The following is a 14,498-nucleotide window of genomic DNA, read 5'->3' on the forward strand; positions in this document are numbered from 1 at the left end:
ATTTAAATTGTATTAGTGGAAAGATTTTTATTTAAATAAATAATCGCTATTTATGTATTGCAGTGTGACAAACTGTACACCCAGTTTGTCATGTTACAAACATTTAAATAGTACATACTGTACATTATTTTATTTTACCCTATTCATCATTCCCTTGAGAAGTCACACAAAACCCACCATCAAGGAAAAACTCCCCCCCCCCTTGACCTTTCACAGGTAAAGAAGGGAAGAAACCTTGAGAAGGACCACACAACAGGGGACCCCCTTCCTAGGCTGATGGTAACTGGTGGACTGTTTGACAAGTACTAGAAGGAGTACTACTCTGGACTACAGTCCCACACCTGTCATCACCACACACGCACTTCGTACCTTCTCATGACATCTCATCTCATCATCTATTTTTACAATATGAGACATTTAAGGAACATTTCTTGAGTATGAATATAATATCACAACAACAGGATATTTTTTATTTGTTTTATTCAATTTTATTTTTATTTGTTTTTCAAGTATTTTATCAATTCATTATTTTAATTTTATTAGTGGGAAAGATTTTCATTTAAATAAATAATCACTATTTTTCTATGCAGTGGACAAACTGGACAACTACAGGTCCTCCACCTGTCTCACCAACCACACGTCTGTACCTCATGGTATGTTTGACATGTGCTGATGGAGGGCAAGTGTGGCAGCAAACATTCAAATTGTTTTTGCCCACCGCTACAGGAGCTGGTCGAGTGCCTTTAACTACACTCAGTGGAAGCGCGTCACATCCATCCACCGAAGCCTGTCGTCTCCCTCCTATCAAGAATTATAACTGGGCACAATCCAGTTCCTCTCCAGCTCCTGCTTCCTCCTCCTCTGTAGAGAGGTAGGCCACCTTGAACTAGCCTTTGAGGTAGGCCGCCTTGAACTAGCCTTTGAGGTAGGCCCGCCTTGAACTAACCTTTGAGGTAATTGATACGGACTTTCCTTAGAGGTAGCCAGATGCGGACTTCCTCTGGGTTTCCTCAGTGAAAGAGGAGCGACAACCCGCTTTTTTCTTGGGGGGTCGCGGTGTGGGGCTGCAGTGTTACTGGTGCAGGATCAGCAGGAACAGCAGGAACAGCAGGATCAGCCTCTGATGGAACCTTTGGTGACGTCTCTGTCGTGGTCACTTTTTATTCTCAGGAAGCTTTTCTCTGGAAAAGACAAAAAAACATAACATTAGTACATAGGTCCTTTTTTTAAAATGTGCAAGTAGTGATAAAAATCATTGATTTTAAGTTATTTTAACTGATGTCCCCATTAAATATTTTGATATGATTGGGATTGACTTGATTATTTGACTAATAAATAGCTCTATTGCAAGAATATTAATGATATTCAGTCTTTCAATGTTCCTGTGTTTCTATTGGTGAAATATTTGTCTTTCATCAATCTGACAAACCTGAAACTAACATTAGGCTCCTTGACTGATCTAATACAATGGCCTTGATTAGCTGGGGACATCACAAATTATTACTTGATATATTATTTTTGAATAATAGCTTACCCCACATCTCTTGACAGTTGAAGATCAGAATCTTAAAATCAACTTCAGGGTGAGATTCTCTGAAAGCGGCCATCTCCGACAAATACTGTGCTATAAAGCCAGTTGACATCGGCTGGTTGTGAGAGCCCTACAGCTCTGGAAATGCACTCCAGCATGCTCTTCAGTCCATACGGACAATCACGGAGGGCTTCCATCATGCAGTCTCTTTGCATGTTTCCGTCAAATTGACGCACTTTCGAAATTTCTGTCTCATCCTGTGAAGTCTCTTCGAAAGTTCTGTTATGTACTGTAGGTCAAAGTTACTTTCAGTAACTCTCTGTCTCTCGCTGTCCAACCGTTTGTGGCAGTCTGGTACAAATTCCTGCTAAAGGAGAGTTTTGCCTCTGTGACACAATAAATCCATCGCCCACATTCTGTTCCATGACGTCATCAATATGCTTTTGATGATGTCATGCAATGTTAGCAGAGCTGTGTTTGTCATAGAAACCACAGTTGTGTTCTAAGTTCTATTTATTGTGCCACTTTTTCGGGGTTTTTTTTGGAATGTCTCCATCCCGAGAGTCGTGATGCCACTGTGAACTTGAACATGGAGTATGTTGTTATATGAATGACAGATTTACAGTTAGGTCCATAAATAAGGGCATTGACATTGCTTGCCCATTACAACATATTAGAAATCATTATTATGATTTTCTAATGTGTAGATTTTCAAGTTTCAATTTATATTTGAGGTTATTTACACATAAAGTGAGTGGTGATAGAGTGGAATTGCAGAAATATTTATCTTTGTCTTCCAAATGGCCAGTTAAGTTAGCTGTTCATATTTAGTTTTTGCATCTTAATTGTAAATCAATAACAAATGATTAAATGAAGAGTTTACCGAATAAAGTCATTTGGTAATGTGCAGTGCTTTAAAGGGACTGTTTGTAAGAAACAGAAATGCTTTTTAACAGCGACACCTGTGGCCGTTAAGTCAACGAAAGTCAGCGTCGGGCTCGAGCTTGTGCTTGCTCTACATAGACATGAACGAGCATCGCTCAAAACAATGAGGCGACACACGTCAGCTAAAACCACAATATCACTCTATATTTCAGCTGCCTGGCAGTAATGTTAGCTGACCAGACGAAGGTCTCTCCATGAATCTCTGCTGATCCTAGTGTTGGCTTTTCCTGCCTCAGCCTCCCGACCGCGGCCGGAGGAAACAGGGAAGACACCGAAGTTGGTCGGAGACGATAACGTTTCTCGCTGCGGAGCCCCGTCACTTCACAAGACACGGGAAACCTCTGTTGGTCTGGAGGAGCTTCAGCATTTATTTCTGCACAAATGTCCACTGTACATTCATTAGATATTCTCAGAGCTACCAACTCTCCTGCAGTGTGTAATGTACGCGCATGCACGAGCGCGGCGTGTAAGTGAAGGCAAGCAGGCAGGCAGTGGAGCAGAGGAGCAGAGTACAGCAGAGACTCCGGCCCTGGATACCAAAACTACGGTCTCCCCCGTGTCCTCCGACCGCGGCCAACACTGTTTTGCAAGTCGGGCTTCACTAGATATAACTTTGTGGTTTTGGTGCCTCCGTGTAGTTTGTGCTGGAGTCTGAGTCTAAACAGCGTAGCCACACGCGAGCGTGCATGGGACACCGACCCGGATTGATTTATACGTGTAAAAAGTTACAAACAGTCCCTTTAACTGGCCATTTGGAGGACAAAGATAAATATTTCTGCAATTCCACTCTATCACCACTCACTTTATGTTTAAATAACCTCAAATATAAATTGAAACTTCAAAATCTACACATTAGAAAATCAGAATAATGATTTCTTATATGTTGTAATGGGCAAACAATGTCAATGCCCTTATTTATGGACCTAACTGTAAATCTTTCATTCATATAACAACATACTCCATGTTGAAGTTCACAGTGGCATCACGACTCTCGGGATGGAGACATTCCAAAAAAAAAAAGAAAAAGTGGCACAATAAATAGAACTTAGAACACAACTGTGGTTTCTATGACAACACAGCTCTGCTAACATTGCATGACATCAGCAAAAGCATATTGATGACGTCATGGAACAGAATGTGGGCGATGGATTTATTGTGTCACAGAGGCAAAACTCTCCTTTAGCAGGAATTTGTACCAGACTGCCACAAACGGTTGGACAGCGAGAGACAGAGAGTTACTGAAAGTAACTTTGACCTACAGTACATAACAGAACTTTCGAAGAGACTTCACAGGATGAGACAGAAATTTCTAAGGTGCGTCAATTTGACGGGAAACTTGCAAAGAGACTGCATGATGGAAGCCCTCCGTGATTGTCCGTATGGACTGAAGAGCATGCTGGAGTGCATTTCCAGAGCTGTAGGGCTCTCACAACCAGCCGATGTCACTGGCTTTATAGCACAGTATTTGTCGGAGATGGACGCTTTCAGAGAATCTCACCCTGAAGCTGATCCTAAGATTCTGATCTTCAACTACCAAGAGATGTGGGGTAAGCTATTATTCAAAAATATCAAATATAATATTTCAAGTAATAATTTGTGATGTCCCAGCTAATCCGATCAAGGCCATTGTATTAGATCAGTCAAGTAGCCTAATGCTAGTTTCAGGTTTGTCAGATTGATGAAAGACAGCCAAATATTTCACCAATAGAAACACAGGAACATTGAAAGATTGAATATCATTAATATTCTTGCAATAGAGCTATTTATTAGTCAAATAATCAAGTCAATCCCAATCATATCAAAAATATTTAATGGGACATCAGTAAAAATAATAAAAGATCAATAATTTTATCACCACTTGCACATGTTTTAAAAAATACCTATGTAGTAATGTTACGATTTTTGTTATTTTTTTCCCAGAGAAAAGCTTCCTGAGAATGAACGTGATCACGACAGAGACCTCACCAAAGGTTCCATCAGAGGCTGATCCTGCTGATCCTGCTGATCCTGCTGATCCTGCTGATCCTGCTGATCCTGCTGATCCTGATGGGCCCAGTACAGTAGCGAAGCGGGTTATCCCACCTATTTCACAGAGGAAACCAGAGGAAGTCCGCTCCTGGCTACCTGTGCGGTAAATCCATATCAGCCCAGTACAGTAGCGAAGCGGGTTATCCCACCTATTTCACAGAGGAAAACCAATGGAAGTCCGCTCCTGGCTGATCCTGCTGATCCTGCTGATCCTGCTGATCCTGCTGATCCTGCTGATCCTGATGGGCCCAGTACAGTAGCGAAGCGGGTTATCCCACCTATTTCACAGAGGAAAACCAGAGGAAGTCCGCTCCTGGCTACCTGTGCGGTAAATCCATATCAGCCCGGTACAGTAGCGAAGCGGGTTATCCCACCTATTTCACAGAGGAAAACCAGAGGAAGTCCGCTCCTGGCTACCTGTGCGGTAAATCCATATCAGCCCGGTACAGTAGCGAAGCGGGTTATCCCACCTATTTCACAGAGGAAAACCAGAGGAAGTCCGCTCCTGGCTACCTGTGCGGTAAATCCATATCAGCCCAGTACAGTAGCGAAGCGGGCTATCCCACCTATTTCACAGAGGAAAACCAGAGGAAGTCCGCTCCTGGCTACCTCTGAGGTAAATCCATATCGGCCTACCTCAAAGGTTAGTTCAAAGCGGCCTACCTCAAAGGCTAGTTCAAGGCGGCCTACCTCTGCTACAGAGGAGAGGAAGCAGGAGCTGGAGAGGAACTGGATTCAGCCCAGTTTAATTCCTTATATGAGGGCGGACGACAGGAGTCGGTCGATGAGCGAAGTTAAAGGCACTCGACCAGCTCCTGTAGCGGTGGGCAAAAACAATTTGAATGTTTGCTGCCACACTTGCCCTCCATCAGCACATGTCAAACATACCATGAGGTACAGACGTGTGGTGGTGAGACAGGTGGAGGACCTGTAGTTGTCCAGTTTGTCATATTGCCTAGGAAGGGGGTAAATATGCAAACAACTTGAGAAAAAATTCAGATCAATAAAAATAAAATACGAAAGATCAGTGTGTGAAGGAGTTACTAGATAAAAAAGAACAGAAACAATGGAAGATATAATATTCACGGCAGAAAATAGATAACATAATAAATAACAAAAATGAATAAATAAATTGGTTGATGAAAGGTCATTTCCCTCTGTTGTTTTCACCACATGAAAACAACAGAGGGAAAAAAATAACAAATATAATGAAACCAACAAAAATAAATAAATAATAATAATAATAATAATAATAATGATAATAAAGAATATAAATAATATAATAAAATTATATCTGTTATACCACTTTTTCAGTAGTAATTATGTAATTATAATGTAATAATGTAATGAAGTAATTAATTAATTAATTCAGTTCAAGGGAGAGTATCTGCAATTTGGTCAGGGCTTGGGTGAAGGTGCCATCTGGTGAGGTGTTGTTTTGAATAAATGTGCATTATTCGTCTCCAAACAATGCGCACACTCCTCTCTCTTAAATGTTAATAACAATAAATCATATTCCTGACATGAAAATACTGAATGAAGCTTAGAAAGACTGAAGAACACAGACATCAGTCTGTATCAGTCCTTCCTCCTCCCTCTGCTGATGTGAACCACTGCAGGTACATGACAAACTAACCTAAACAGTTCGACTACATAGCCTACTGATGGATTCATATTGGAGAGAAGCCCTACACCTGTACTGCAGAAAACGCTGTTTAGTGTGTGTACCTGAATTGTCTAGAAGTATTCAGAACTTGTAAAAGTACTAATACCATAGTTTAAAAATACTCGGTTACAAGTAAAAGTCCTCAAGTTGTACTCAAGTAAAAGTACTACTTGAACAGCTTTGTTCCAGCTGCAATTGTTCATTTAAATAAGTCCTAGCAGCTTTTGCACATATTTATGGAAAGTTAATCCCTTTTCTCATTTATTGTGTCTTTTTTGTCCTGATATTTCAGTGTTTTTTTCTTTATATTGTTCTTGTGGCCTTCTTTTTGCTGGGTTCTGATCCCAGTAAGCCTTTGAGTACTCCTTGTCATGTTTTTGGTCTGTCTGTTTCTTGTCTGTGCTCTACCTTATTGTCAATACGTCATCCTCTATTTTTGCTGCAAAACAAATTTACCTACGGGTACAAATAAAGTCACCTGAACCTGAACCTGAACCTGAACCTAGCATGTCTCATGTCTTGTCATGGCATACTGTATGTTTGTCATACTGTACTGTATCTGTGCTGTTTGTGTCGCTTGGGTGGACTGTGTTTTTATACTCTTGCTGCTGCCTCTTGGCCAGGTCATCATTGTAAATGAGAATTGGTTCTCAATTGATTTGACCTGGTTAAATAAAGGTAAAAGAAAAAAAATATATATAAGTACAGAAAGTAAAAGTACTCATTACGCAGAATGTTCCATTTCAGATTAACATATACAGTATTATATTACTGAATTATAATTATTGATGCATTAATGTGTTTGTCACTTTAATGTTGTAGCTGGTAAAGGTGGAGCTGATTTCAACTACTTTATATACTGCTGGGTAGCTTAATCTATAATAATATATCATAGTTTGATGATTATATCGTATTAATGTAAATCTGCACAGTAACTAAAGCTGTCGGATTTAAAGTTAGTGAGTTAAACAGGTCATATTTCCCTCTTCTATCTATTTCATATAGCTGTGAAAACATCTCCTTCAAACAACTGGATTTATTCAAGTTTCACACCCAAAACTACATTTTACAAGATCAAATCTGAACACGTCATGATAACGTTATAATTTACCTTCTCCCAACACTCATTTACTAAATAGAGCCTCATAATCACAGGCGCAGTTGGTTCAGGCGGTTCACTAAAACCCCCGAGAAATGCATCTTATATTTTTAATAATAACGTAGAACCAATAATTACATTCCTTCTAAATTTATTTAGTGAATCCCCAACCTTAAAGTTCAAACTGCGCTTATGAGCAGTCCATAAATAAAGCTCACAATAATCACTGAAAAGAATGTAAATCTGAAACCACTGGCATATTGCTGTCTGAGATTATGGTAGGATTTAACATTGAGCCAATGACACTTGTAACAGTGAGGCTCTCACTGTTATGGAATGACAATTGGTTTACTATAAGCTCAAAGCCATTGCAAGTACTCAAGTACTCTCCTGTGGCTTGGCTGTTTGGTGAGGCCACAGTCATAATAAATTAATAGAGATCCTCACTCTAAATTTATGACCATGTGCTTGTTGCCAACAGGGCCCATTCATAAACATGAAAAGAAACAGCAGCAGTTAACTTCAGTGCTGCAATGTGATTTGATTAAATTATTATTGACTGACATTGTGAATAGCATTTTTCTTTACTTCATTTCAGTCCAAGAATGCTAAAAGTCAAGACAACATCTGGTGGACAACTTTTCCATAAAATATCAACAACCTATTGTGATATGTAGCCTACAAAATTAATTAATTAAAGATTTTCTTGACTGTAGCCTATACTGTGCCTTCCTTTTTTTCTTCCAAAGCGAAACTCAAAGCACCAAGGCAGCACAGTTTAGGTAATATAGGACCAGGTTTGTTATGAGTGAGAAAAATCTACCATGATCACAAGGTTTTAAAGATTTCTGTGAAAGATTAAAAATAATCTTAAATTTTTCAATTGTTCATTCAGTACAATGGATTATTTGGGCCACATTGAGGAAAAAAAATAAATCTGAGATTACGAGAATAAAGTCATAATATTACGAGAATAAAGTCATAGGTTTACGAGAAAAAAAGTCGAAATATTATGAGAATAAAGTCATAAGTTTACGAGAAAAAAGTCGTAATATGAGAATAAAGTCATAAATTTACGAGAAAAAAAATTGTAATATTATGAGAATAAAGTCATAAGTTTCTGAGAAAAAAAGTAATAATATTATGAGAATAAAATCATAAGTTTACGAGAAAAAAAGTTGTAATATTATGAGAATAAAGTCATAAGTTTACGAGAAAAAAGTAATAATAAATGAGAATAAAGTCATAAGTTTACGAGAAAAAAGTTGTTATATTATGAGAATAAAGTCAGAAGTTTACGAGAAAAAAAGTAATAATATTATGAGAAGAAAGTCATAAGTTTATGAGAAAAAAAGTTGTAATATTCTGAAAATAAAGTCAGAAGTTTACGAGAAACAAAAGTTGTAATATTATGAGAATGAAGTCGTAAGTTTAAGAGAAAAAAAGTCGTTTTACGTGTTATTTTCAAGGGGAAATATAGCAGCGTGTCGCCTGTGTGAAAAAGAGGAACGTGGAGCATCTTGTGAAGTTATACATTAGTATAGGTTTCACAAATAACGAAATACTTAATCTTTTGGCACATCAGCACCACATTATCATAAATATCAGGACCTTGAAAATATTGTGCAAGAAACTGCGTTTATTCCGAAGAAAGAGCCACACGAACCTGGGGGAAATTGCCCCTTTTGTGGAGGAAGAAATTACTTTTTATCTCCCTCAATGTGGCCCTAATACTCAAGAAAACAAGCTAATGTTTTTTGTGCAACTTCATCACATTTGATTTTATAATTATTTCAGCTTACATGACAGTCTTTGAAGAGTGAGGTGATTGTTTTCTTATATATATATATATATATACATATTTATTTATTTATTTGGCACAGCTAAGCTGGCCCCTAGCCTGTAATACAAAATCACAATTTGAAGGACATAGATGTAACTATACTGGAAAAAGAAAGTTCGGAAACTTGTGTTTGGTGGATTATTTCTCTGTTGTTACAATGCTAATTGGTATTTTATTTTACATCGTTGGAAAGCCTGTTTATTTACCTTCACAATGATGTCCAACTTGTAAGGATCATGCATTTGTGGGATGAGCAGCACAGCTGATTATGTGGGGAGCGCCCAAGAAAAATTTGCCAAAATGCTCTGCCAATGGTAAACAGTGTATTCTCATAAGGCTACCAGGAAGCCTGCAATGACTGCCCTTCACCGTCAGGCCCGTTTGCGCTGGTGTTGACAACACAGACAATGGAACCTGAACATGTGGAGGAATGTCATGTTCAGTGATGAGTCCAGGTTCTGTCTGCAAAAGTCGGATGGCAGGGTGAAAGTATGGAGACGACGCGGAGAACGCTATGCTGATTGTTACACCGATGGAGTAACAGCTTTTGGTGGGGGCAGTGTCATGGTGTGGGGCGGCATCTACCTCACTGGCAAAACAAGGCTTGTCATCATTGAAGGCCATCTCAATTCAGTGAGATATCGGGATGAGATTCTGCAGCCAGTGGCGATCCCATATCTCCACAATCTGGGACCTAACTTAATCCTCCAAAATGATAACGCTCGCCCCCACAGAGCCAGGGTTATCACAGACTACCTCCACAATGTGGGAGTAGAGACAATGGAACGGCCTGCCAAGAGTCCAGACCTCAATCCAATTCAACACTTGTGGGATCAGCTTGGGCGTGTTAGAGTGACCAACACAACCACGCTGGCTGACCTGCAATGAATTCCGGTTGAGGAATGGAACGCCATCCCACAGCAACGTGTGACCAGGTTGGTGACCGGCATGAGGAGGAGGTGCCAGGCTGTTGTGGCTGCGTATGGATCTTCCACCGCTACTGAGGCTCCTGACAGTGTATTAAATGAATAAAGTGTAAAATAGCCAATATGTCTTGTTTGTTCCTTGTTACTGATAGAGAGTTCAATCATCCAATCCACCAAACATCTCAAAACAAGAGTCAATACCAACAGGAGAATACACTGTTTACCATTGGCAGAGCATTTTGGCAGATTTTTCTTGGGCGCTCCCCACATAATCAGCTGTGCTGCTCATCCCACAAATGCATGATCCTTACAAGTTGGACATCATTGTGAAGGTAAATAAACAGGCTTTCCAACCATGTAAAATACAATGCCAATTAGCATTGTAACAACAGAGAAATAATCCACCAAACACAAGTTTCCGAACTTTGTTTTTCCAGTTTATATAGGTCACATATTGTGACAACCAGGAAAGATGAATTAACAGCATGTTAAAGGTGCTCTTGCCTTTGTGCCACCAAACACACAGTTTGTATAAGAAGCACATGTGTTGCTGGACTTTGGGCCAGATGCTATTTACGTGGACATTGCAGGCTAACTGGTTGTCCATTTGTCTACAAAGATATTTTAAGGAGTTGTCTTTGGCTTTGTAGTGACCATTGACAACTGCAGGGGGACCGAGGGCATCCGAAGGCATCAAGCCAATTTCCTTTGTTTAGAATGACAAAGGCAGATCATATGACCATTCAACAAGGTTGTCTACATGTCTTTAATGAATGACTGCCTGCTTTGGCATGCTACAATGATATGCACTGTTTAATGTTGTCTCATCAAAATCCTTAACATAGTTGTTAAGGATTTTCAGTTAGAGCGGCTTTCATTTATGGCAGACTTGATCCTGATGAAAGTTTCAACTAGTAGGCAAACACTTTTGTTTACAGTTCACAAGAATATTCCAGTTAACCGCCGTGCTTACATATGAAACATAACAAATCAAAACACAACAAGATTAAGATTATTTGAATGTAAAGAAAGCTTTGGTAACAATGTGCTAATTAAGCGTTGGGTTATTAATGTCTTGTGCAATATATTTTGCTGAAGCTTTACTGTAGATAGATAGATAGATAGATAGATAGATAGATAGATAGATAGATATACATACTGTATTACTGTTACAAATCTCTATATACATGTACATACAAACTACTTTAATTACTAGATTAAAGAATAGATAGATAAAAGAAAAGAGATTCAATAAAATAGAATTAAAGATAAGATTTAAGATATATCTATGCTGTTCAAAATCATTGCATTTCATGTTAGACTATCAAGTGATAGGAGGTCAGTTACATAAATCCTGAAACACAACAGAGATCCTCCCCCGTTCTCTCCGTTTGCTTTATTCTGAAAGCATGAAACAGATCAAACAAAGAAAGAGAGAGTGAGAGAGTGAGAGGGAGAGTTTAAAACACGCGACCTTTGGTTCATGGAGGAGCCTCACACTCTTTTAAACCTTCTCAGGCTCCTCCTCGCCAGACATGTTAGGTCAAATTTCAGTTATAGGGCACAGTGCACAGGCTCATTTATAAGCATCTACTAGACTCAAGGACATACAAAGGAGAATTTGTCTAAAAAGCTTGGTCCTTTCATTATATCCTAATTAAGAAACTGACTCATATTGATTTTACACTTGCAGTAGTAATTCAAAATAGCTTTTACTCATTACAGTAAAAAAAATGCCAACATGTACTCCACACATGCTGCATTTGAATATTAGCTGTATTAAAACCAGTGGTAGAAGAAATACTCAGTTATTTTACTTGAGTAAAAGTACTAATACCACAGTGTAGGATTACTCTGCTACAAGTAAAAGTCATGCATTCAAAACTTTACTTTAAATAAAATAACAAAAATATTAGCATCAAATTAATGTACCAAAAGTACTCTTTATGCAGATTGGCCCATTTCAGAATAATAAATTATCGGATTATAATTATTAATGCATGAATGTGTTGATCACTTTACTGTTGCAGCTGGTAAAGGTTGAGTTCATCTTAATAATTCTATATACTAGGCAGCTTAATCTATAATAACATAATCATCATTTATTTGTAGATTATATTTTGCATAAATAATCTAAATCTGCAAAGTAACTAAAATGATCAGATAAATGTAGAGGAGAAAAAGTACAATATTCCCCTCTGAAATGTAGTGGAGTAAAAGTATAAAGTAGCATGAAATGAAAATACTCAAGTAAAGTACAAGGTCCTCAAGTGCTACCTTTTTTTTACTCGTTTTCTTTTTCTTTTTAAAAAAATGTAATTTAACTTTGTTTTTTTGTTCTTTATCCTTTCAGCATCGGCAATGAGGGAGAATTGGGTGGAAGGGGGCTTTGGGGGAAAATATCAAAATAGGGCGGGAAAATCATTTACATGTACACATGCTGTTCCTCCCCATAAATTATTACATAGAAAAACTGTACTTAAGTACAGAACTTGAGTAAATGTACTGGGTTACATTCCACCACTTATTAAAACAATATATAACTGGTGTATAATGTGTAATTTGCAACACAAAATGTGCAGCCATAAAAATCTAGGTTACTGTAAGTAGAGGCAAGCTGAGAGTTTCCCAAGTTCGTAAATAGCAAGTAAACCATAAAGTGAAGCTCACTATTAAACTATATCAAAATGTCATGTAGCACCGCGATGCTGCAATTAAGCAGTTTTTCTGGTGGCAGTCACACCGGTGTAACGGAAACAACTCTGCAAAGTAAAATTATTTTCAATTCTAATTATATAATTGTGTCCCTCATACTTTTCAATTCTATCACACTGAAGCACAACGTAAACACAAGACTAATTAAATGGCAAACTTAGTTTGGGATGTCACTGTTTAAGCTGACCTATAACAAGGGTTAAATACAGCTCACCTGATGCATTTTGTCACAGTCACAGTGAGACATAATGGGCCCTGTGTGCACAACACGCTCTGTATTCAAGGGGACACAGCACACAGACGTACTTTAATAAACTCTCAGCCTTAGAAAATTAACAATTTTCGGCCACGTGAACGTAATTGACTCATCTCTGTTAGTCGCACAGTGCTAAACCGTAGCTAAACAACTAAATCATCTCCGTCTGTTGTGCAAAAATAGCATGACACCAAGGCTCAGACAAGAAAAAAAACGACTGAAGACCTCTGACCTTACTCTAATAACTTGTGTGCAACACATGTCAGCACAATAGCCCACCTACCTATTGAGGTGTCAAGGTCATGTCCCTTTTTTTAAGAAATAAGATTAAGCAAATATAAACACACAACTTCACTCGACAATACTAAAAACAAATACATTAAAGTCACTGGGAAAAAGTAAAACTACAAATTTATTTCCTTGACTTATTTCAAATTTGAACTTGGATTCACTTTTCATTCATGCTACTATTACAGTTCTGGCATCTCCAACATCTTGTTTATTTGCCCAGGACTTATTTTGGGTCTCATCCTTGTCTAGATGGCAACTGTTCATCCACTCCATACCAAGGCGATACGTAATCCACCCCGCAGCTTTTATGGAATGGCGCTCAGCCTCAATTTTATTTCAGACATCTGACATGTGCGGCCGTCCTGCAACTGTATACCAGTGACATTTACATGCTTCTCCAAGACCACAGCCTGTGCCTGCCTTAGCACACTCCAGTAAGATCGTTATTACTGACACTGAAGACCATTATGGAAATTATTGAAACAAGTAGGTGACAGATCTGTCTGTCAATGAAAAGCATATAAATAATTAAAATACACCCCTAAATAATGTTCTGCTAATTACTGAGTGATATATGATGACATACACATGTACTGTGAAATGATAAAATAATAAAAATAAAATATTCGTAAAGGATTAATAATGCATTTTAGAACAGAGAACAATAAGTAAGTCTTTTTATATCTGTGACCCTGAATGAAAAGGCTCTGACCCGGTTTTAATGAATAATAAAATCTGACATGTGTGGACGTCCTTCAACTCTACACCAGTGACGTTTGGGTGCTTTAACTGAAAATCCTAAATCCATACCTCTCTATTTGACAATGATGAACAAATGGTTGTATTCATTAAAGACTGTTTACTGTTTAAAACATATCATTCTCAACCTCAACCGCAATATTTATACATATTTGAATTAATGTAAGTTTTATGATTTTAAAACCTTTTTAGTGCATTCATTTGTATCAATAAAATATAATATTCTATAGGAGTTTAAATTTAACAATACCAAGAACATCATACCTGCTCATTTATACTTTAAATTCATGTATAAACTGTAATGTAAGCATGTGCATTATAGATGTATAATGCAGTAGCTTGCAAGTCATATGTTAGAAAATCTTATATATGTTAACAAATATGTGTTCATGTAAACATTATTATTATGATAATCATTTTACTAACACGTGACCAGTGA

General features: G+C 38.0%; 1 protein-coding gene and 2 long non-coding RNA genes across 4 annotated transcripts; 2 read left to right on the plus strand and 1 right to left on the minus strand.

Annotated features, from left to right (window-relative positions):
- Positions 1-138: 138 nt before the first annotated feature.
- Positions 139-702, minus strand: LOC119501855. Its single transcript, XR_005209938.1, has 2 exons — positions 576-702; positions 139-283 (listed from the first exon to the last, which is right to left on the minus strand). It is a non-coding gene; the product is annotated as an uncharacterized LOC119501855 (long non-coding RNA).
- Positions 703-2,021: 1,319 nt separating this feature from the next.
- Positions 2,022-3,532, plus strand: LOC119501856. Its single transcript, XR_005209939.1, has 2 exons — positions 2,022-2,265; positions 3,235-3,532. It is a non-coding gene; the product is annotated as an uncharacterized LOC119501856 (long non-coding RNA).
- Positions 3,533-3,649: 117 nt separating this feature from the next.
- Positions 3,650-5,459, plus strand: LOC119501853 (calcium-binding tyrosine phosphorylation-regulated protein-like). 2 transcript variants are annotated; one of them, XM_037792531.1, is made up of 3 exons: positions 3,657-4,023; positions 4,397-4,495; positions 4,740-5,459. In XM_037792531.1, exons 1-3 carry the CDS (start codon positions 3,771-3,773, stop codon positions 4,745-4,747), a joined length of 360 nt encoding a protein of 119 aa, XP_037648459.1. In that variant the 5' UTR covers positions 3,657-3,770; the 3' UTR covers positions 4,748-5,459. The 2 variants fall into 2 exon arrangements, with proteins under 2 accessions (XP_037648458.1, XP_037648459.1); XM_037792530.1 differs by having other exon boundaries at positions 3,650-4,023; positions 4,397-5,459.
- The last annotated feature ends 9,039 nt before the right edge of the window (positions 5,460-14,498 follow it).

The sequence above is a fragment of the Sebastes umbrosus genome, chromosome 14, assembly GCF_015220745.1.
Source record: "Sebastes umbrosus isolate fSebUmb1 chromosome 14, fSebUmb1.pri, whole genome shotgun sequence".
Classification (NCBI taxonomy): Eukaryota; Metazoa; Chordata; class Actinopteri; order Perciformes; family Sebastidae; genus Sebastes; species Sebastes umbrosus.